The sequence below is a fragment of the Rhinolophus ferrumequinum genome, chromosome 20 (assembly GCF_004115265.2).
Source record: "Rhinolophus ferrumequinum isolate MPI-CBG mRhiFer1 chromosome 20, mRhiFer1_v1.p, whole genome shotgun sequence".
Classification (NCBI taxonomy): Eukaryota; Metazoa; Chordata; class Mammalia; order Chiroptera; family Rhinolophidae; genus Rhinolophus; species Rhinolophus ferrumequinum.
Window position 1 is genome coordinate 34,964,224 of NC_046303.1, and position 25,154 is coordinate 34,989,377.

General features: G+C 38.7%; 1 protein-coding gene across 3 annotated transcripts in view; it reads right to left on the bottom strand.

Moving 5' to 3' along the window:
* CDK14 (cyclin dependent kinase 14) overlaps positions 1-25,154 on the bottom strand; it is a 553,564-nt gene that overhangs the window by 303,939 nt on the left and 224,471 nt on the right. For all 3 annotated transcript variants that reach the window (XM_033088529.1, XM_033088527.1, XM_033088530.1), the window contains one exon: positions 10,007-10,101. In XM_033088529.1, coding sequence (XP_032944420.1) covers positions 10,007-10,101 — 95 coding nt within the window. The remainder of the gene's footprint in view (positions 1-10,006; positions 10,102-25,154) is intronic.

Genomic DNA, 25,154 nt, shown 5'->3' on the forward strand with positions numbered 1-25,154 from the left:
CCAGCAGGACAACTAGAACCATCACACGACAGTCAAGACACTGAAGAGCAAAAAAACAAGGTGTCAGGACTGCAATGGGCATAGTGTCACTTCCATCATGTTGCTTTACTGGTTACAGCACAAGCCCAGCCTAGACTAAGGGGCATAGACTATACAAAAGTATGAGTAGCTGAAGGCATAGGTAATTTAGGGCCATCAATGCAACAATTATCTCACGTGGTGGTCTCATTCCAATCTCTTTGTTAAATATCTATAACCCAGACAACTTCCAAATCTCTATCTCTGATCTCTCCACTAAATTCCAGACTCATGCATCCAGCTGCCTTGTGACATCTCCACTTGCATATGTAATAGGCACCTCAAACTTAACTCATTTAAAAACGAGTGGCATCTTGCCCACAGTGCTCCTGCCACAGTCTGCCCCATCACTCCTCAAAGCAGCTGCACTATTGGAGTTGCTCAGCCAAAATCCTTGGGGACCTCCTTGACTCCTCCTCTTCTCTCAAATCCCACATCAAATGCTATCAGCTCAACTTTGAAAATATATCCAGAATCCAACCCCTTTTCCCCACCTGCACTGCTGACATCATCTCATGCTTAAGTAATTGCAATAGCCTTGTGACTGGTCCCCTGGCTTCAGAAGTTGTCCACCTGTAGTCTTTTCTTAAGAAAGAAGCCAGAGAGATCAAAGCAAAATATAAGTTGGATCAGATCATCATTCCTCTGCTTAGCACCCTTTAGTGGCTTCTGAGTAAAAGCAAAATTCATTAAAACAAAAGCTTACAAGGCCTGACACAATCCAGACCCCACGGCATATTGGACTTTGTCTCATCCTGGCCTGCTCCATTCCAGCCACAGAAGGCCAGCTGCTCCTCACATGAGACTTCTCTCTGGAAGGTTCTTGCCTAGAATGTATGTGTTTTTCTCCTTCAGATCCTTCATATTTGTCCTTCGGATCCTAGATACCTCTCACCTTCTCAGTGAGGCCTACCCTGATCACCCCCCATTTAACGTTGGATATGCATGGGCATGTGCACGCACATTTTTATCTCATAGGAATGCAGAAAAATGTTCAGTTGCCCCTGGATAGTTTAATCTGGAAACCAGAATTCTGATGGAGAGCTCAAGTAATCAAGAACAGATGTAGCATAAAATCATGCAAATTAAAGCATTCCTCATAGATTCAGATATCAAAATGTATGAGGCAGAGAAAGCACACAATTAGGTAGGTAGTGTCACAGGGTGAAAAGACAGAACATAACTCTCAGCAGCGAGTCCCATATCCTAACATCACACATGCCTCAGACCATCATGTTAAACAATGCAGATGGTTAACACCAGCAGGCTGCGGGGTGAAATTGAAAAATAAGGATCTTTAAGTACAGAAGACTTAAGCTAAAATCTTCCCTTTACCCTTTTAGTGTAGCTGAGTGATTTTAGTAAATTTTCCAAGTATTATTTTTCTTCCTCAGTAAAATAACTAAATAACAATATTACATGCCTTACATACTTCAAAGGGCCAAAGAGGGACTCTACTGGAACAACATTTTTGAGAGTGCATTGTAGAATGTAAAGTACTATAAAAACACATTATGTGATCTCTGCAAATCCATAAATCACTTTATATGATATTTGGTGACAGCTTTTTGTGTGTGTGTGTGGAATATAGATTTTTGTTTTACATAATGTTGCACATTTGTTTGGGTTATTTCACTCGTTTACAGCTCAGTAAAAGAAAGAAAATGATTGCTCCAATAAATATCATGATTAGCTATAAGTTTGTTGCTTTTCTTCTTACACATAATTATTAAATGTGTAATGAAAAATGCTGTTTTACTTACTTTACTCTCATTAAATTTAAAACAGAACAAAATAGTCATGCACTTTAGCTAATGATAATACATATTTACATAATCATGTTGACTATTAATATTCTTATTTCTGCTTCTGGAATCGGTTTTAAATTTTTCAGCATGGTGATAGAGTAATGCGGCAGTTATTTGTCTTATGCAAAAAAATAAAAAATAAAAAATAAATTACTTTACTTTCTGTTTAAGTAGAAAAAAATGTGTGAGCACTTTCACTATTTTCTATATTTCTCTTCCAAGTCAAACATATGAAGAAAAAAACGTAGTTATAAGAATATATTTTAGACCATTATGAAACCAGATACCTTTTAAAGCTGATCAAGCCACTCCTTGGTTGACAATTCCCCTTTGCTTGACAACAACCGGAGAAAGGTAGTCCTCCAAATAGCATGCACCACAGGACTCGCATGTTACAACATTGAGACATGAGCTACTGGGACAGGATATTTCCTAGTGTGTTCCCAACCTTGTAGCTTGCAGGTCATATCTACACACTTTGACAGTGTATAACAATCTATATTTCAGATGTTTTAGGAGCTCTTCACAATGCTTAAGAGGTATTAACAACATCCTATTACCCACTGAATTACTTTAAAAACAACCTTCAGAGATCTGGTAAGACAGCGAGCGGAGTAGGTAAACACTGTACTCACCTCCTCTCATGACCACATCAAAATTACAACGAAAGTATAGAACAATCATCATTGAGAATCACCTGAAGTCTAGCTGAACCGAAGCCCTACAATTAAGAACATACAAAAAAGCCCACATTGAGACTGGTAGGAGGGGCAAAGACACAGAACAGGCTGATCCCACACCTGTGTGTGACTATTAAAAATTGAGAGGGATATCTTGGCTGTGGAGGTTCCCCCTAGAGGAGCGAGGGGTCCCAGACCCACACCAGGCTCCCCAGTCCAGGGTTTCAGTGCGAGGGATAGAAGTCCCAGAACATCTGGTTGTGAAAACCAACAGAGATGCTAGCTGATGAGATGAGGGAGGCTGCAGTCCCAGGAGCTCTTTTTAAAGGGACCACACACGGATTTACTCACTGACGGACTCATTCACTCTGAGTTCCAAAGCTGGGGCAGCAGCTCAAAAGAAGCCAGGGACATACAGGGAGGAACTGACTTGTCTGGCTTCAGGAAAAAAGGCTGAAGGTGCAGCTTTCTCCTGGATGAAGATGCTGGCGGAAGCCACTGTTTCTTTGTAGAGTCCACTTCCCTCATGACATGTAAACGCAGGTGGCAGCCATATCTGAGTCTCCATCAACCTGGCTGACACCGTTCCTTCATGATTATTACCTGAGACCCTGCCCCACCCAAAATCAGGCCCACCCAAGCCACTTCCAGTGGCTTTTCCACATAAACAGCCTATCTTGGTTCATGCTGCAGACTTTCCTAAAATCTCTCAAAGACTCTCAAAACTCAAACAAGCAGTATCTGGCTTTGGCGTATCCTTTTCCTCTGGTTGAGCAGCACGAAGCTGGGCACTAGCCACAGCAGGCCTCAGTTCACAGCTTGGCCTCTAGAGGCACCTCCAAGCACAGCACAGGTGGCGGCCTTCTGCAGATTGCTTTGTGGCTCATGACAGGTAGCCCCAAGACAGCACACAGGATGCAGCTAAACTTGGCCTGCAGTGGGGGTTCTCCAAGAAGGCCCTGGGACTGGCATGCTTGGTGGCCAACTTTGGCCAGAGCATCAACCTGCCACCTCCAAGGATGACACACACAAAGGGCACACTGTACAGGCACCAGAGCCCTACTAAAGTGAACCCTGCTCTGTACTGTCAGCCCCTGCACAACAGCTCCTCCACTGTAGTCATGGCCAGTCCTCAAAACCAAACAACCTGAGAGGGTCAATCCCTCCACCTGATGTGCAAAGAGCAACCAAGGCTCAACTACAACAGGGGGGCATGCACAACCCACACAAAGGAAACACCTGGGGTACCTGGCTCAAGTGACCAAGAAGGCTGCATCACTGAGCCCCACAACACACCTACTGCATATGGCCACTATACTACAACCAGGAAATATGGCAGCCCTACCTAATATACAGAAACAAACACATAGAGGTAACCAAAATGGGGAGACAAAGAAACATGTTGCAAATAAAAGAACAGGACAAAGCTCAGAAAAAGAACTAAATTAAAATGGAGACAAGCAATCTATCGAACACAGGGTTCCAAACACTGGTTATAAGGATGCTCAGTGATCTCAGGGAGAACTTCAACAAAGAAATAGTAAACATAAAAATAGAGATAGAAAACATGAAAAACAACCAGTCAGACATAAAGGATAACTAAAATGAAGAATACATTAGAGGGAATCAACAGTAGATCAGATGAAGCAGAGAGTCGAATCAGCAGTTTAAAAGATAAGATAGCAGAAAACACCCAAATAGAACAGCAGGAAAAAAAAATGAGGCTAGTTTAAGGAGCCTCTGAAACAACATCAAGTGTACCAACATTTGCATCATAGGGTTACCAGAAGGAGAAGAGAGAGCAAGGAGTTGAAAACCTTTTTGAAAAAATAATGACGGAAAATGCTCCTCACCTGGAGAAAGTAGACATACAAGCCCAGAAAGCACAGAGAATCCCAAACAAGATGAACCCAAACAGGCCCACACCAAGACACATTATAATTAGAATGCCAAAGGCGAAAGACAAAGAAAGAATCTTAAAAGCAGCAAGAGAAAAGCAGACAGTTATCTATAAGGGGCTCCCATAAGACTGTCAGCTGATTTCTCAACAGAAACTTTGCAGGCCAGAAGGGATGGTCACAAAATATTCACCGTGATGAAAAGCAAGGACTTAGAACCACTACCCAGCAAAGCTATCATTTAGAATCGAAGGACAGATAAAAAGCTTCCCAGACAAGAAAAAGCTAAAAGAGTTCATTAACTGCAAACCAGAATTACAAGGAATCTTAAAGAGACTTCTTTAACATTTTAGAAAAAGATAAAAAATATGAATAATAAAATGGCAATAACTACATATCTATCAATAATTACTTTCAGTGTAAATGTAATAAATCCTCCAATCAAAAGATATAGGGTGGCTGAATGGATAAGAAAACAATACCCTTACATATGCTGCCTACAAGAGACTCACTTCAGATCCAAAGACACACACAAACTGAAAGTAAAGGAATGCGAGAAAGATATTTCATGAAAATGGAAACAAACAAACAAAAAAGATGGGATAACGATACTCATAGTAGACAAATGGACTTTAAAACAAAGTCTATAACAAGAGACAAAGAAGGGCCTAGTAATCTCACGTCTGGATAGTTATCCGAAGAAACCCAAACACTACTTCAAGGGGGCATGTGCACCCATATGTTCATCACGTATTTCATTAGTCTGGCCATTAGAAGGCTTTTATGTAATTAAACTAACATGTCATTCATCGGAATAATATAAAGCAGCTAGGCTTAGAGTTCTCTTTTAATGCAAAGAACAGAAATATATTATGCAGTGTGTAAACTATCATAAGAATCTTTTACTTTGTGAAACTCAAATTATTTAAGTACCTCAAAAAACTCTTGAAAACTTAATTCTAATCCAATGGAAAAATCCAGTAGTACCTAATGAACCTTAAATTATTTTATTTTCCCTTCATATCTAGGGTTTTAATGGGCAGCATTGTTTACAATGGCCAAGATACGGAGGAAGCTTGAGTATCCGTCAATGAATGAGTGGATAAAGAGTATGTGGTACATATATAAAAGGAATATTGCTCAGCAAGGGAAGGGAATGGGCTCTTGACATCTGCAGTGCCATGGAGGAACGTGGAGGGTTTATGCTGAGTGGAGTATGTCAGATAAAGAAACACAGATGCAATGTGATTTCGCTTATTTGTGGAGTCTAAAGAACAAAATAAACAAACAAAACAGAAACAAACTCAGATACAGAGAGTATTTTGATGGTTGACAGACAGGAGGGGATTTGGCGGTGAGTGAAAAAGGGGAAGGGATTAATAAGTACAAAGTGGTTGTTACAAAGTAGTCATGTGGATGTAGGGTATAGCATAAAGAATATAGTTAATAGAATTGTAAAAACTTTGTAAGGTATCAGATGATACTAGATTTTTCGAGGTGATAGATGGGAGGCGGCTGGGGAACAGGCTGAACAAGGTGAAGAGATTAAGAAGTACAATTGTTAGTTACAAAATAGTCACGGGGATACAAAGTAAAGCATAGGGAATATACTCGATAATATCATAACAACCATGTATAGTGCCAGGTGGGTACTAGACTAGTCAGGGGGACCACTTCGTAAATTATATAAATGTCTAACCACTATGCTGTACACCTGAAAGTAACACTGAATGTCAAATATAATTGAAAATTAAAAGGAGGGGGAAGGTGAAGCGGAATAAGAGGTTCAAATTTCCAAGTATGAAACACATAGTTCATGAGGATGTAATGCACAGCATAGGGAGTATAGTCAATAATATTGTGATAGCGTGTTATGGTGTCAGATGGCTGCTGGACTTCTGGTGATCACTTCTTTAGGTCTATAAATATTGAATAACTATGTTGTACACCTAAAGTAATATAATATTGCATGTTAACTATATTTTAATAACAATATTTAAAAAAATAATTTAAAAAAATAATGACCTGACCTTCAGTCATTTGCTCAAATATTTTTTCACATCACAAACTTGTCATTACGTATTTCATTAGTCTGGCCATCAGAAAGCTTTTATTAATTAAGCGAATATGTCATTCATTGGAATACTATAAAGCAGCGAGGCTTAGAGTTCTCTTAATGCAAAGAATAGAATATATTATGCAGTGTGTAAACTATCATAAATAGGAATCTTTTACTTTGTGGAACTCAAATTACATAGGTACCTCAAAAACCTCTGGAAAACTTAGTTAATTCTAATCCGATGGAAAAATCCAGTAGTACCTAATGAGCCTTAAATTATTTTACTTTCCCTTCATATCTGGAGTTTTAATGGGCATGACATATTTATTTCTCTTACCCTGATTAACTTACTCATTCCCCTTCCTCAAAAAAAGGTACTATTAGTTACATGAAACTACAAAATCAACAGTTTTTAGAAAATAACTTTGACGTTAACAATTCAGAAATATGGCAACATCATCACTAAGTTTAAGAAACTGTAGATTAAATGTTTCATATCGATTTTAGGTCTTGCTAAGTAACAAGGTTCTCTGTGTATGTATGTGTGTATGTGTGTATGATTAAGTAGATTCCAACACTGTACCTTAAAAGTTTGTTTTATGGAAACTTAAAAAATCTCATAATTAAAATAAAATGGCTAAGTTTTGACCAGTCTATGAAACTTACGTATGCTGTAAAGCAATTTAACTATATTTAGGATTTACTGCACTCAGGATCTGAAGTGCAGAGGTTGTACAAAGAGGGTTGTAGAAAGAAAAAAAAAAGAAAGTTTCCTTTTCCTCCAAAGGCTCCACCTAAGTAAAATTATAAAAATAAACAGGAGATATAATATTACAATTAGGGTTCAGAGTAAGATGGGTCTGAGTTTGTCTTACACAGCACAAGACCTAGAAAAGCTCTTTAATCCTTAGGTTTCTCCTTTGTAAATTGGTGATATTCATAGTTCCCGAAAGCTGTTGAGAACATCAAAAGTAACAATGCACGGAAAGCCCTGATCAGAATGCCCGGCATAAAACTCAATAAATTTTAGTTCTTGGTTTTTCGTATTGTGATCATACTTGTCTTAAAGACTCTTTCACTTCCCTTTCTGATCTCTCACCCATCATCCCAAGCCTACAGTGCCCTCCTATTTCCTGTCCTATGTCCCTCACCTAGATCTGCTCTAATTCCCAAGACATTTCATGCTTTGAAATTACTACTGCCTTTCCACTGCTATAAAGCATTCAATAAAAGAGTAGAATTTAGTTCTTCTAGATACTGTGAGGAAAGCAATATAATTAAACTAATACGTTCAAGTATGTTCAAACCTTAATTTTGCTTGAGGTATCGGCATATATGTGAACAACAATCAATGAAAAAGCAATGTATGAAAATAAAAACTTTAGGAAGTATTCAGGGAAGTTATTTCTGTACTGGGCAACTCCCACATAGACAGACGAATGCTGCCAAGGGGTCTACACCTTCCCCACTCTAACTGGTAAGACTCTTGTAAGATATTTCTATCACCTGGAGATGTTCTCTACCAGTCTCCCCCCCAACTCTGATTTCAGAGATTCACTGAAACATTTTATTTAAGAGAAACAAAAACTAAACAAACTTCAGTTGCAGCAACGAAAAGTTCTTCACCAGAGAGAACAAAAGGATAGGAAACTAAAAGAATAAAAAAGAGAGACAAAGAAAAATGGAAAGGAGGAAGGCCAAGAAACAATGGGAAAGTAAGAAAATAAAAGTGGAGTGGAGAACTGACTAGACGTAAAGCAGAGCAATCGTAAGCCACGGATGACACAAGCTTGCCTCATCCTGTAAAAGAGAACAGGTTCATCTATGTGTTAACTCCCACAGAGAAATTAGGAATGAAATGTCACCTATAGAGTACTGCATGTGTGCAGGTTGTCTGCGGTTGATTTATGAGGACCTGGGATGTATCCACAGGAATTGGAACCAGAGAAATTTCACTCACACAAAAATGATTGTTTAAAAGTCAGTCTTAATTCGTTAGCAAATATTGCAAGACAGTGAATTTCTTTCCTGTGGCAACATCCACAGATAATAAAATCATCAAGTGTCATCTGATCTGATATGCACAATTTTAGCCCCACAAACATATTTATTTTTTTCTTAAGATTTCGAGGATATATCTTCACATTATTTTTGTTAGTTTCTCTATCAATGTCACTGATTTTAGGGGCAAAACTATTTTTTTCCCTTTTAATTTAATTACCTTGGAGAGGGAACAAGTATAATTTTGAAATTTCTTTTCTACAAAACATTACAAAAGTTAGTGAAGTATGTAAGAAAAATCTAGATTTAACTGAAATATCGCAACTAGACATACTGGATAATATGAAAAAAATTCCAATTCCGAATCAGCTGAATACATTATTGACTCCAAAATCATCGATTAAACAAAAGAATTATATTTGCATTGATGTGTGAATCAGCATCTATTGTTGGTAGCATGTAATATATTCAATTGCTCAGCTCTAGCTGTCCTTGTAGCCACATTACCATATTATTTAAATGTATCTACCATTTATATGTAAATAGACAAGATGAATGGCTTCTTCACAAGACAACAATTTTCAAATGACAGACAGGCAGACATTCGCAAAATAAAAATGTTGCAAATATTCATTCTATTATGTATTTTTAAGAAAAGATGAAAACTATTTCAAATTTTTAAAAGAAGTAGTGTGGTAATTACAAATGGGATCTTAATACATTCACAATACCAACAACCATTCTTCTCAATAAAAGTCTCCACCAATGTCATCTGTATCTTATAAATTACATGTTCTCAGATCCATCTGTGAAAACTGGGATGTTAATTATCATGGTTACATTTCATGATTCCACAGTTAAATGCTGAAGTGGTGCTACACAAATACCACATGTTTTTCTAAGCGAAATGGAGAAAGATTAATTATGAGTTCAAGTCCAAGTCTTCTAGCAGTAATACGCTCAACACAATAAGATCATTACATTGTGTGCTTTGCAAATTGGAAGTTTTAATTAATAGTTGAAATAGCAACTGAAGGGAAAAACTATGAAGTCTAAATTGTAAGTATCAGGCTTTCCTTCACCAGAAAACATCCTAATAAGGATGCCTTTACGGAACCAAGCTACAAGTACACAGACAAACAACAACATTTTTGTCATCTGTGAACTTCCTCTGATGGACTGATAACCATCATGCTGTTTAATCCTATTTATAAACCTAAAAATAACAGTGTATCCGAGTAAGAAATAGGTTATAAATAGATAACATATCTTACGGAAATTCATTCAACTTAACATTTTTCTGGATTTTTCTCTTAAGATTACACATCACTCAAAATAATGCAAAATTACAAGTACTCAGATAAATTACACGTACTCAGATAAAATACTCAATTCAGTATAGCAACCTAAAACTGAAACTGTAAGGCAGTGCTTTAAGATTTGTATTCATATTTACAAAATCTGAATTCTTGTTTTACTCACCACATATTCAAACACAAGTGTCAGCGTCTCCTTGGTGTGGATAATGTCATGAAGCAACACTATGTTCGCATGTTTTAGTCCTTTTAACAGAGAAGCTGTAAAATAAAGTGGACAAAGAGATAAATTATCATGGGTAATAATCAATTGATATGTTGTTTCATTACCATTTTGGCACGCTGTCAGATAAAATAAATCCATTTTCCCATTTTTCAAGCCAATAACAATTCAGAAGCAAGGGCAGAGGAACAACGTTTTCATTTAGATGAAACTCCCCCCAATTATTTCACCTGTTATTTTTTATTAATCTCCAGTTAGATTCCATTATGGTCAGAGAACATACTTGGCACGATTTCAATTCTTTTAAATTTGTTAAGGTTCGTTTTATTACCTGGGTACGGTTTATCTTGGTATACATGTCATATGTATGCAATATATATTTTGCTAGTGTTGAGTGGAGAGCTCTATAAATGTCACTTGGATCCTGTTGGTTGATGGTTTGTTGAGTTCTTCTAAATACTTGCTAATTTTCTGAAGAGTAGTTCTATCAATGACTAAAAGAGGGGTTTTGACACACCCCCCCCACTGTAACTGGCGATTTGAATTCTGCCAGTTTTTGCTTTGTATATTTTGAAGTTCTGTTGTTTATTGTAGATACATTTAAAATTGCTGTGTTTTCTTTGTGAATTGGACCATTTATCAATATCAATGTCTCTCTTTGTCTCTGGAAATTTTCCTTGTTCTGTAGTCTGTTTTGTCTGATATTAATATAGCTATTCCATCTTGCTTTTAATTAGTGTTTACATGGTGTATCTTTTTGTATCTTTCTTCTTTTAGCCTACCAATAGCATTATATTTGAAGTGAGTTTCTTATAGACAACAATCTCTGCCAATCTCTGACTTTTAACTGATATTTAGATTACCTACATTTAATGTAAATATTAATGATATTGGGTCACCGATCATTTGAATCTATTTTTTCCTTGGGCATCTTGCAATTTAGTCTTCATTTCCAATTTGATTTTATCTTTTCTTCTATATTTCCCAGGAGTTCAATTAACTCTCATTTCATTTTTATTTTTTCTGGTTCTCTTCTCTTAAATTTTGTATTTGTTTGATTCATATACCCAAGAGCCTACATTAACACTTAATTTAGATTTTAGGGTTGGATACAGTTTTCTTTAATTTCATGGTTGATTTTTTAAAAAGCATTTTTTTATCAGCAGAAATGCAATGATTTATATTTTCTAATTTTTTTACACTTTTGTATACATGTGGACCACTTTGTTCTATTTCTATTCATTCAATGGACTGGGTTCTTAGTTTCAGGGGTGTCTCTTCTATCAGTTCTTCCTTCTTCTAGGCAGTTTTCATTGATGGTGCTGGTGGGAGAAAAAGGGAAGAGTGTGGGGTGCCCTCTTTCTTTTTCATTTCTACAGGATCCTTAATTTCTCCCTTTTCTTTCCTTGTTCACTTTCACTGCCTTGTCTTCAAGGGGTACCACCCTTTTCCTATATATCTGAATCTCTCCCAGAAGTAATGTTTTCCAATGGCTGATAGTTTCACTCCCATTCACTTTTGATCTCCTTTCCTGTAGTCAGTGCTGTGAACTATACGGAGTCCTAGCTTTCTCTTTCTGAAGTGATTTCTCTGTGCTTTGTCTAAGTCTTACATGCCCCTCCACTGTTGTCACAGTTTCTTAAATCTCTTTTAAGCTTCCCCTGTACCATTCTCTGCAATCACAAGCTTACTGAGTCTCCTAATGCTCTTGAAGGTGTGGGTCATGTGTGCTTTTATTTCCTCTTTCTGTTGGATTTATGACTTTTGGAGGAGTGTGAGTGAGAAGATTCAAGATCAGGCAGCCATCATTCATTCTCCTCCAACCCCTTGTCCTAGATCAAGGCCTGCTAAACAGTAGCAAAACAATACATGTACTGAATGTCATTCATTTAAGCACTCCAGTGTTGGGGCGGGAAGAGAAAGACAGACAGACACACACACACCCTGTCCCATATGGGGCAGGCGCTTACTCAATTCCTTGAATAAGAAAAGGGCCTGCTGTCATCTGGCAGGTCTTCCTCAAGTTTGATCTATCAACCTTTTACTATGAGACCAGCACTAGCCCCAGATCTCAGTCTGATGACAGAGGACACTCATTTTCAACATAAGGGCCCCTTGATATCCACACCTGCAAAAACCCAAAGCCCAGCTAACAATATAGGCAATTTCAAAATCTGGGAAAGGAACAGCGGGTTCTAACTCTTGAATTCTATATCTCCCCCATAGAAGCCTCCTTTCCTTTGATTGAAAAAAGGAACGAGACAATCCCATCTCCATAATCAGACTCAGTGTGGCACTGCTCATCTCACAAAAGAAAAAAAAAAATTACATTGTTTAAGATTTGGGTTTTTATAAATAATACCACAAAAGACATAACTGAGCTTTTAAAAAATATTTCTTTAGGATTATCTCCCTATAACAAATTATGAAAAATGGAACATAATTTAAAAATGAAATATGATTATAAGACGTTACTTATTAATTAAGAATAAGTGGATTTAGTCTTACATCTTTCTAACTTTGTATAATAAAAGAACCATAAAAGACAGAAAAAAATGTAAAAAATAATGAACCATGGAAGTAACCCATTTAATCAAATAATCAAAATCAAAACCCTTATTAAATTAACATAAGAGCATCTTATATACTATAAGTGTTAATTTAAAGATAAACTCTTCTTCATCCCTCAGTAAGATTAGAAATAAACAGAATGAGTTCCCTCTACATCAAAGACCATTCAGGTCGAATACTCAAATAACAGAAGCTTCCTCTATCATTGTTATTTATTTTAGTAACTCTCAGTCTTTAATTTTGATCTTTGGTGTACAACCTGGAGAGAAAAAAGAAAAATGTTTTGCATGTGTTCTGTCGAGACCCTATAATCATTCATTTATTCAGTCGTTCAGAACCCGGTTACTGGCATGGGTGGCCCTGGGCAAAACTTGAACCCTTGATACTCAACAATACTGCAAGACCCCATGTTTAAAAAGAGATTTGTAACAGTAAGCATGAACCCTAATGTAAAGTATGGACTTTGGGCAATAATGATGTGCCAAATTAGGCTTATCAATTTTAACAAATGTACCCCTCTGGTGAGAGATGTTGACAGTAGGAAAGGAAGGCATGATGGGCAAGTTAATTTTACACACTACAAATCTTATAGTAAAAATATCTACAAACTCATTTTATCTGAGCTTTGTGCATTACTGTGCATGAGGAAATAATTTCAAAAATTATAATAAAATCACAGCATACGCACTTTGAAGGAACAGCCACTACACAGACTGATGATAGCTTAGTCTCGTTAATGCCAATAAGTTACACTCTTCCTTCTTTTATTTATTCAACCACTCCATCAGCTCTAAACAATTAAAGCTTTTTTTAAAATAGCTAGCGTTCAAATATTAATCTGGGGATCAACTTCACATTTGCTCACTTTAAAAATGGACATTTACAAGGACACGTTAAATGGCATTTTTAAAAAAGACACCTGCTGCTGCACTAGTCTTCTGAGGCAGACTCATCCTCACATCTCAGTATTTCAAAGCACCACGGGATATTTGAAAATAATGGCCAGGAACAGAACTTCACACCGAGTTTGTGCAGGAACATGTGTAGGTGAAATGAATTAAGCACCAACGACTCTCATGTTGTATGAAAAGGAACGTGGCTTTGTGAGGGCAAATTTTGTCATTGTGTTATATAATATCATTTGCAATCTTGTCCTGTTTCATTTTTCAAGTTATCCCTCAGCTTGTCAAATTTACTGATGATCCATCCTGATCAGCAGCAACAAGTCCAAAAAGGGACTGAAGCTTACACTTCATTGAGAATTTCATCCCCTGAGGATCCTTTGCCTTGGAATTTTTTTTTTTCTTTTCTTTTTCCCCCATCACCACCTTTCTTCTCTGACCACTTACACCTAAATTGTTTCTCACTTCTCATCTTCACACCTATCATTTCCCCTTGTGTTTTTCCTGCAATTTCAGTAAAATCAAATTCCTGCCATCATGCATCTTGGGAAAAAAATATTTTTTCCTGACAGCAATTAATATTATAGAAAAAAGTCATATCTTTTTTTATATGATAATTTTAACCACTCTTGCATGAAGACTCAAAGCCTCTGCATTTCATTCTAAATAAGCTTCAATTATTACAGCTTTTGAGATTTCTAAATACATTTAAAACACACTATCAGTTAAATAAATACCAATATCTGTTTTTGAAAGCAAGCCCTCTTTCTTTTGAGATGAACCTAATAAATTCACATTTGGAAAAGGATAGGGCCACTAATTTCAACGCTGATGGCAGAAAAATGGCACCTAGGAGCAAAAAACCATCTATAATCTCTACCAACATCAGGGTAGGTGACAGACCTGATTAAACTGGAGGCTGCCAATGCAGCAGCCACTGCTCCCAGCAAGATGCCAGATAACTGTCATCCCTGCTGTCTCCTGGGCTGCCCAGTCAGTCCAGTGATTAACACCTACAAGTCCTAGTGTCAGGATGTCTCCTTTTTTAAGACAAACACTGTCAAAATAAAATTCCGTGTAGTCCTAATGATATCACAAATACACCACATGTTATTTTCTCATCGTTTACATACAAAACAAATCCTGTAACACTCATGTTAGCAATGCCAGCATGCTGGGTTTCCCCACAAATTTTGAGTAAACATATGGCAACATTTTAAATTCATTTCACTGATGAGGCTTGAAAAGGTATAATTGTACATGATGTAAAAGACTTGTAATTAGGGTTGAGAGTGAAAATTCTAACAATAGTTTTGGGGTGATGCTGAACCAATACAAAAGCAGACAAACAGCGTTGTGCATAAAATTAACTGTGCCTCTGATAAAGTCCCAGTATGACAGACGGATACAGGCAGTCCTCCCTTAGTTTGGTAGCAGGATTCAGATATCTACCCATCAGCCATATTGAAACCTAGACCTCCCACTTTGACAATAAACATCTTAAGTTTCTACTCCAATTTGGAAGAGAGAAATTCCACCTAAACTCCAGTCTCATCATGATTAAAATAAATTTTGAATTAATGGAAAAATTCAGAGTCTGTTCATTTTATGAGGTTCTCACTGTAATGGTTATTTTTAAAAGCAACGTTAATAAAGAAAAGACAAACACAGCCCTTCTTTAATATTTCAGGTAGTTTTCTTGGTCCTTAGTTGACATCCTACCGGGAAAGGGGAGATCACAAATAAACACCACCCATCCTTGCTCATTCCCCCTTTAGCCTATGGAAAGAAACAGTACATTCACCTTTTCCTCTCATATTTTTTATGTGTTCTTTTTCAGTGGGGTACACTGGAGGGGCTGCTACCAGACTTTTCTAGAAGACAAAAATTACTACCCATTAAACCCAAGGAGGCAACCATATCTCAAGCAACCATTTCTCAAGCTATAACTGCAATAGATAAACTTTTTCTTCAAGCCCACAGCTAGAGAGCTTTAAGGCTACTAAAATTCACTACACCAGAAATAGTAAAACTACTTACTTTCAATGAGAATTTCTATTTCACTTCCTTGCCATTGGATTCTGAATCTTTTCATAGCTAAAATATTCTGAATGGGAAAATCTTAGGAGCGAACCACAACGACAACAACAAAAATACACACAGAGAAAAGACAGGATTGCTTGTTTGACTGTGTCTGTGATGTGTAGATGGTGGAGACAGAGAAAGTAACATACATTTGTGTACCCTGAGAATGGGTACACAGCTCCAGGTTAACTTGTGTACTTTTCTATAAGTATGCTGCCTACTTTGGCTACATAGTAAGAGAAACGCTGAGGTTCCACTCTGTACTGGACCTTCCCCTTAATGATATATAAACACACACACACACACACACACACCAACTACTAAATGAAAAGGTGAAAAAAATCAAGTTATAAAATTGAATTGTATCTTTGACACCATTTTTGCTGTTTATACTTTCCACACACTTACAAAGAGTCAACTGGGGGAAAGAATTCATGGCTAACTCAAAACACAATGTTAAAACAAATGTGACATCATATAAACTTGATTTAGCTAAAATCACATTCAGGATTTAGAGACATGTCTTTCGTTCATCAGATGTCATCCAAATGTGGCAAGATAATAAAACAGGTTAGGTATACCTTACAAATATCCCATAAATTCTTTGATACCCATCAAAAGTCTACCGTTTTTACTTGCTCCTGAGCTGAGTTGTTCTATTTTGAAATGAATTCAATCCCAGTGACTATTCCACCTGCTCTGCTCCCCTCCTAATTTCTGCGTCACAGACCTGACATGTGGTATTGGAAAGTACAGTCACAACCACTCCCCCGCCATCAATACCTGTTTGTCCACCCCTTGACTACTGGCAAAGAGCAGTAACCTGGGGCCTATTTCCACATTACAGCTTCACATGACGACATCGACTGTTTACTAAATCACTCCAAAGAACAAATTACTCTCCTAGTGTAGTTTAACCACATGAAACTGCCAATATTTGACATTTTTGACCTACTAACACAGCAATTTTGCAGGTTCTAATGGTTCTAAAACTAAAAGAATTTACTGGTTCAAAGCAATTTTAACTTTTTCACAAATGCATTGTTACTTCTACCACTGTTAATACTCAAACCAATTAATCTGCTACCACATGCCATAGAACAAAAAAAAAAAGTTTGGAAAAATTTCTTCATCAAACTATGGTTACAGCTGAGGGGAGGGATATAGAAACAATTTAATTTTCTACATGTAACTTTGTATATAATTTGAATTGTTTTTGATAAAAATATGTTCCTTTTATAATAAAAGAAGTGAGGTACCTGGAGTTCTTTATTGCAAGTGAATTGGCTAAAGAGAACTGAAATAACATGATAAAAGGCACACAGATGTTTAACCGAACAATATGTAACTACAGTACAATTACAGTAATGAATCACTATGACTGAGGTGTAATTCTTCACTGCTAGGCCCTCCTTACTCAGGTACTAGTACAAATCCTTGCATTCTCAGAGTCTCTTTTCCTATCTGGAACACTGCCGGCCCTGTTAACGTCACACATTAACACAAAATGCTGAAACTATTTCTTATACAAATAGTTACTTCCTTGCATCAAGATTAATTTTCTCACTGCAAAAGATTCCTAGTTTTATTGTCTCCAGTTACTCCCAGTTGAACCTGTAAATGGCCGTCCAGTTGCTTTTCCATGCTCTCGCTAATCTGGAAGGATCCACGCAGATGCAGGTAGTATGTGAATGTCACACATGTGGTTCTCGAATGCAAACATCTTACTAGGAACTTCTGCAGAAACAAGTCTTGGGTACAGTGGTGGTTATGCTCCAAGTACTGTCTTGAAGATGGAAAAGAGACAACTTAGGGGCAAAGGGTTACTAGGAACCTAGATAACAGAAGAGTTGTTTTTTTGTCTGGCTGTAAAAACTAGGTTTAAAAGCTGTTAGGTAGTTTGCTCGATTTGAACTATTTTACACTGTATTACACATGGGTTACATGTAGACTCAAGAAGAATACTACAAAGTATGCAATTCAAAAAAAAAAGATGTGTGGTTTGGCACCTAGTCCCTATGTCTTCTGGTTAAGAAAAATAAACATACGTATCATAATAGCTATCCCTGTCTGACTAGATTTAAATCAATCTCTCCTTATATGAACAGCTATAATTACATTCTTTCATAAAGATAAATCTAAAGTCAGAAAATGTTTTCTCTGCCACATCCTAGAGCATAAGGGCCTGCACACAGAACACGACTTTGCAAGATACCAGTAAAGTGGTGGAGCAGTCAGATTGCTCCCCAAAGCAGAATAATTTTGCAGCGTATTTCCACACAAGAGACTCTATCTGCCCACCTCCTCTGTCAGGAAGTAGGCCGTTCCTGTCATCACAGCTACCACCACGAGGTGCTTCTCAGTGTGTGGTCCTTCAGCGACCCACATCAAAGCCAACTGGTGTGCCTCATAGCAAATTCACTAGTTCCTATCCCAAACCGACCACACCCAAATCGATGGGATGGGACCCAAACATCATCCAGCAAATATTTATTTAACATCTACTACATGCCAATCCCTGGGCACAGGGGAGACACAGACAGAATTCTAGTCCGCATGAAGCATGTACTCTGTATTTCAACCAAGTTTTCTATTTAATGCTTATGTATCCTAAAGTTCAACACCCATTGTGTATGGTTTTGATGTGGAGGAATGGGTAGTATGTTTATGGTGTGTGTGTGTGTGTGTGTGTCTGTGTGCATGTGTGTTGTGTGTTTATGTACTTAGTTATATTGCAGGCCACTCATGGTTCCACAAGCAAATCAATCAAAACAGCAAGTCAGGGCCGGCCCGGTGGCTCAGGCGGTTAGAGCTCCATGCTCCTAACTCCGAAGGCTGCCGGTTCAGTTCCCACATGGGCCAGTGGGCTCTCAACCACAAGGTTGCCATTTCAATTCCTTGAGTCCTGCAAGGGATGGTGGGCAGTGCCCCCTGCAACTAGCAACGGCAACTGGACCTGGAGCTGGGCTGCGCCCTCCACAACTAAGACTGAAAGGACAACAACTTGAAGCTGAATGGCACCCTCCACAACTAAGATTGAAAGGACAACAACTTGACTTGGAAAAAAGTCCTGGAAGTACACACTGTTCCCCAAAAAAGTCCTGTTCCCCTTCCCCAATAAAATCTTTTTTAAAACAAACAAACAAACAAAAAAAATCCAGCAAGTCAATTGATCAGTTCATTTCCCTGGTCTGTCTCTCTCTCTCTCTCTCTCTCTCTCTCTCTCTCTCTCTCTCTCTCACACACACACACACACACACACACACACACACACACAGCCATTGAGAAAGACTCCACTGAAAGAAAGTCTTGAGCTAGAAGGCAGAGAAAAATTCTTCATTCTGAAAATTTGGTGGTATTTCGATATGTGTAGTTTTTTTCCTGTTCAGTTCAAAATCCCCCAAAAAAGTTTTTCATAAAGTTTTTCAGTATGAATAAAATGTTGATAAGGTCATGATCACATCGCCCTTTTAACCCCACAACAGTTTCTAAAAGCTGTGAAACGGTAAGGTTTTGTGTAAAAGGCCTGCCGTCAGCACCAGTGTTGCGAGAACCGCACAGCAGCAGAGGTCAGGACACAACGGGAGCAGGTTATAAGCACAGAGGGAACAGGAGCACAAGACTGTAAGGAATGAATGTGAATTTTGCTGGGGTTAATTCTTACCCTTGACTATCCCCTGAATTGGAATTGTAAACATACCACACCCTCATTTGACTGTACAGCAAAGTCAAAGCTATAAAACTGACAAATTACAGTATAATGCAGTGTAAAGAGCACAGAGCCCGGCGTTTCTCACAGCATGAGGTAACCTTCAGGCAGTCACGGCACCTTCACCCTACAACCCCAAGAGGAAGCTCAGTAAACCATCCCAAGTCCTGCACAAGTCCTTCATGTGCCTCTGATCAGCAGGGGCTCTAGTGGGCGCCCAAGTTCCTTTCAGCTCTGAGTGAGCTCGGCCACTATGAGAAGGTCGCTGGCGCACTCAGTCCCAGTTTGCTCCTCTCCCACCAGTGCTTCCTCCAGCTCTGTGTCCAGGGATGCTCCACAGGTGAATACACAACACTTGGCCCACTCTGGCACCACTCAGATGTTCAGAGTTTTACAAGTTATTTAATCTAAGAAAGGCAATTAAGAATCGAGTCAGGGGTTGCCTTCCCATGTATGGTGGCAGGACTGGCAAACCCCTCAAACACTCTCCTTTCTCTTGCTTCACATTCTTTCAGTGAAAGAGACTTGTCTCTGCTTGGAAATATACAAACACAAGAAAGAAAAACAAACATACTGACATAAAGGGTAGAGGGTTCAGTATTCAGAGGCCTATGATGATAAAATCAAAACTATTTATGCAAAGTGATGTGGACAAAATGTTATTTAATGAGTTTAAGGAAAGCTTCCTCGCAATCTTGCTAAATCTCTTCTACATCAGAAAAGCCACTTCAGTAAAAAAAAGAAGAATTTTTAAAATTTTTATTGAGTCTCATATTATCTTCTTTAAAGTCACTATCTACTTGTCAGAAACTGGCATCACCTTTGCAAGGCTAGAGCTCATGCACTGTATTGTACTATTACTTAAGATAAAACATTTGTCTACTATGGTAACTATATAAGTAAAGTATAAGAAATGAAGTTGTACATTATAGGTTTTATGTCTCTAAATTAGCAAGGTAACTTCAGATTAACGTGGTAGTTAAAACACAAACAAACAAACGGCCAAGCAAGAAAATGACAAAGGGGAAGAAAAACAGTTTCTCTAATATGGTCTCAAATTTTCCGGAAATCTGGCACACCTCTGTCCAGCACTGTGAACCCGTGGAGCTGGATGAAGGGCTAATTTGATTATACATTCATCTAGGTAGGAAACGGTTTGACTCCTGACACTTTGAGCCTCCAGTGTTGTGACCGTGGGGAAACCTTTCTTAGTGTCTCTGTCCCTACACTTGTGTCTGATACGGACGCTAGCTCCTGCTCAAACAAGCTGCCTTTCCATACAAGAAGGCAGCTCCTTAGAACTACGGTGAAAGTCCACCTGTTATTGGCATTGCCATTGGCTTTTCAAATGGATTCTACCTTCTTTTGGCCCATATTTCCTTTTCTAATAAAATTTCCTTCTGTTTCATATACAGTATATGTACACACATACATACACATACATGTAAAATCTTAGTGCAGTAAATACATCTGTGATTGGACTTTGTACACAGGGTGATGGACTCATCATGCAAAACTGAAACAATTCCTTACAGAATTGTAAAGCAGAGTGTCACCTTCAAGAGCAACTAACCCAAACCTTCATTTGACAACTTGGAAAATAAACTATACAGAAATTTGGCCACAGGTCTCAAATCCTGGTCTCCTGATGCCTGACACAGTACAATTCTGTTTCTATAATCAAAATAAGCATCGTTGGGAAGGCCCCATGGCTCAGGTGGTTGGAGCCCCGTGCTCCTAATGCTGATGTCGCTGGTTCGATTCCCACATGGGCCAGTAAGCTGTGCCCTCTACAGCTAAGATTGTGAACAACGGCTCTCCCTGGAGCTGGGCTGCTGTGAGCAGCCGACAGCCAGCGAGAGCTGCCGTGAGCTGCTGTAAGCAGCCAACCTACGACTGGCAACCGACTACCTCAGATGTGGGGAGCGCAAGGCTCATAACACCAGCATGGGCCAGGGAGCTGTGTCCTACACAACTGGACTCAGAAAGAATGGCTTGAACTGGAGTGGGGAGTGGGGGAGGCGGAAGAAGGAGGGAAAATAAAAAAAGCATCGTCTATTTCTCTTATTGTCTTGGTTTTCCTGTCTTTGTTCCCAGTGTTTTGCTGTGGTCATGGTTTCCCTTTATCTTCACCTTTCAGGTGTTGAGGTAATTAAAGCCCGAAGTTAAGAAGACCAGAAGGACAGCAGATATATCAGATATATCTGTCAGTTGTTCACTTGCGGCATCACCACCTGGACTAAAGTAAAAAGTAAAGAAAAGAGCTAAAAAGGAAATTGCTGTTCAAGTTGGCTTTCTTAAATTGCCTTTATCTGATCAAGTCACTTCCTAAAACCTTTCAGCGGCTGTTTAACAGGACTTACGAGGACCGCACAACAGGGCCCCTGATGAAGCTCTCCCGTCAGCTCCTCCACCACTGCCCCACTCGGAACTCCAGCCGTATGGTGCTTCTTGCAGATCTCCAATTCACCAGGTCTTGTCAGACCTGTAGGATGTGGTCTAATCTCTGCCCTCTCCCACAGCCTCTGAGCCCCACACATTGCTGCCATCTCTTCAGATCTTAACTTAGTATTTGCTTTGGAACTCTCAAGTTAGAAGCATTTTCTTTCAGTCCCTTGGCACCATGAGTTGTCCTGTGCAGTGTTATAATTACCTGATGACCTATTTCTACCTGTCTGTACCCCCCACTTAGTCATTATTTGCTCTTAACTCCTGCTGTACTCACAGCACTCGATTCAGTGCTGAATTTATAGAACATCCCTATTAAGTGCAGGTTGAAAAGCGTGTGCACAAACGAGAAAAATAAAACCCTTAAGTGATCTTCCAGTAGTCCTGGTATTACACTGTGCTACAGATTGGTGATCTTATTACAATGTGTTAGTTCAGCCTGGATATGTTGATGGAAATAAATCCATTCTCATTGTTGTAATTACTGACAAACACCGGGCAATATATTTCACCGAATTTTGAAAAGAAACATCCCATAGGACATCATTAGGAGTTTTCCTTTCCGTAAGTAGGTGAAAGAAATGCTGCATACTAATACAATAACTAAAAAGGCATGATTTAATTTCCACTCATTTTCCGATTATGGGAAGATGGTTAAAAATTTGTTTGAGATTACAATTTATTTTTAAAAGATCATGATAGAAACTAAAATTACCTCCTAACATTATACCCAGCATGAGATATGCTCATAAACAATAAGGCAGTATCAATGAGAACAGGAAGATGTCCTAAACCATAGCTGGGTTTAGAGCAGAGTCAAATCCAACCCACAGCCTTGGTTTGTTTGGCTTGTAATGTTTTAGAAATTTATTAAATATTTAGAAAAGAGAGGATTTCACATAAAATGCATGAGTTTGGCTTTTCTAGAATAACAAGATGTGGGTAAAAGTTGTCTGTCTGGAGATACACAATTGGCCTCTCATACAAGACATCACGGCTATGGTTCCCCACCCTCCTTGGACCCCCAGAGTGACAGATGCTCTTCTTATAGCCTGTTATTTGATGAACCTCTAAATTTGTGATCTCTGAATATTTGAGTGTCGCGTGAAAGTCCAATATCACTTGGATTATGTAAGCTACAAGTGAAGTGCCAATTATGAGGAATCTGGAAGCAACCATTCAAAGTGGGTTTCTGAATCCCACAAACCAACAGAGTAAGAAAGTGGACTAGAAGGAGAACAATTTATTACAGCAAGATCACAGTTTCTACCAAAGAAAAACAGGCAAAAATGCAATTATAACCATTTCAAATGTTGACCTCAAAGACCCACTGAAACCAAGGAGGTGGAATAAAGCCTCCTTAGGAATACAAGCACAGGACTATTTTTTCCCCCGAGTCATTCTGAATAGAGATTCATTGATAGATAGATCTAAACAGAACTTGGAGGACATTTAGTCCAATCGATGTACTTTTTTCAGATAAAAATATTATGGTCCAGAAAGACTGTGAAAACTCACATAATTTGGTACCCGACTTCCCCTCTCTAGCCCTCTATTTCTGCAATTCATTCTCAGAAACTTAAGAAACATGTCAAGTAGCCATTAAACATTTGATACTTACAGCCTAGGAAAGTGAGAACTCAGGCAACAAAATGGACTTATTCAAGGCAGCGACAATGAGCCTACGGCCAAGCTGGGCCTAGAGCCAAGTCTCTGATTCTCAAGCCATCATGCCAGGCTCCTAGCGTAAAACTGCAGAGGTAAAGTCCACACAGGTGATGCTTCTGGCCTGACAGACCCCACCCCCAACACACAAACAGAAGGACTGGCTGGGGAGGAGGCCAACCATCAGGAGGAAAGGAAAGCCTAAAGCATGAGATGCAGAGCAAATTGATCCAAATTAATATTTGATATCGACAAGGATGTCAGGAAATAAATACACTCATACACTATTTGAGGTCAGATATTATTGGAGTGGGAGACTGGTAAACATCTATCAAAAAGGAAAATATTCTTCATAGCCCTTGTACCAGCATGTCTCCTGGGAATTTACAGACATAGATGCAGAAATAAGCAAAGATAACTTACTAAGAATGTTCTCGTCAATGCTCTCAATAAACAATGGAAATTTTGAAATAATCTAGAGTATCCATTTATTGTGTTCTGGTGAAATAAAATATGACACATCCGTGCAACCACAAAAAATGGGTAGCCATTAAAAACAGTGCAATAATTCTAGTCCCCTGCCAAATCTTCTGACAGAGTCTTGGAAGGAAAGAAGGTAATGAGAAATAAGGTCCTGCTTGTCCCTCCCCCATTCATATATAACAGCTCTGGGGAAATGGACCAGCCGGAAAGCAAACTGCTCTTGATAAGAGTAAGGGGAAAGAAGAGAGGAAATGGCAGAGCAGGAGTCGGTATAGAGGCTGAGCCCCAACATGAGACTGCCGGGTGCCATTTTGGTTACTCAGATGATGTACATTTGTCTCCCAATGTATCACCTCAGAAAACCAAGGCAAGCAGTGGGCCTGACCAGGTGAAGATTGAGCCCACCCACAGCTGGCCACACCTACCCTCTGTCCAGGTCACAGTCCTAACCTATCCTGGCGTGGGAGACCAGGCAACTGCTGTGTTTGTATCTTCTTCCTCTTTTCTTGCTTCCTCAGTAAATAAAGAGATTTCTCCTTCACATTTTTAGCACCCGAGGTACTGCTTTGTTTGATGGAAGCATACTGTTGAGCTGCTTTGGGCAAACGGAGATGGAACTCCTGCTAACATTCCTGGAGCTAGTGTAGAGAACGTTCAGCAACAGCACATACTGTTGTCACCGCAAAGAAGAATCCTACCTAGCTCCTTACTTTAAGCCTAACTTCTACACTCAGGTGGGGGAGAAGCAAATAAGTAACTACGACCACAGGTCGTGTAAGTACCACGAGAGAATACCAAGTGAACAACTGAAATACTAAGTCAAAGAAGAGGGAGAAGAGAGAACTCCCTGCTGAAGCAAAGAGTGGAAATCGTGTAATACAGGTCCTAAGAGTGGTTCCAGAAGAAACCATGGAGATGCGATATGGAGATGGAACATTCTAAGCTTGAGGAACTTGAGTGTGGGGAACGAACAAGAGTCATAAAGGGGGAAATATTACATTCCTTATATAGTTTATTTTGGCTAAGAAACAAAATGTCTGAAGGGAAGTAATGGGGACAAGGTTTGAGACAAAGGTTTGTGTTCCCATTTCTCAGGTTTTCATGGAGCTTAATTATTTTCGTATACGAAGAAGAAAGGAGGGTTAAACAGAACCACTGGAAGACTTATCCAACAGGACTACACAGAATGGTCTACCATCCGAGAAGAGGAAGTCCTTGCACATAAAAG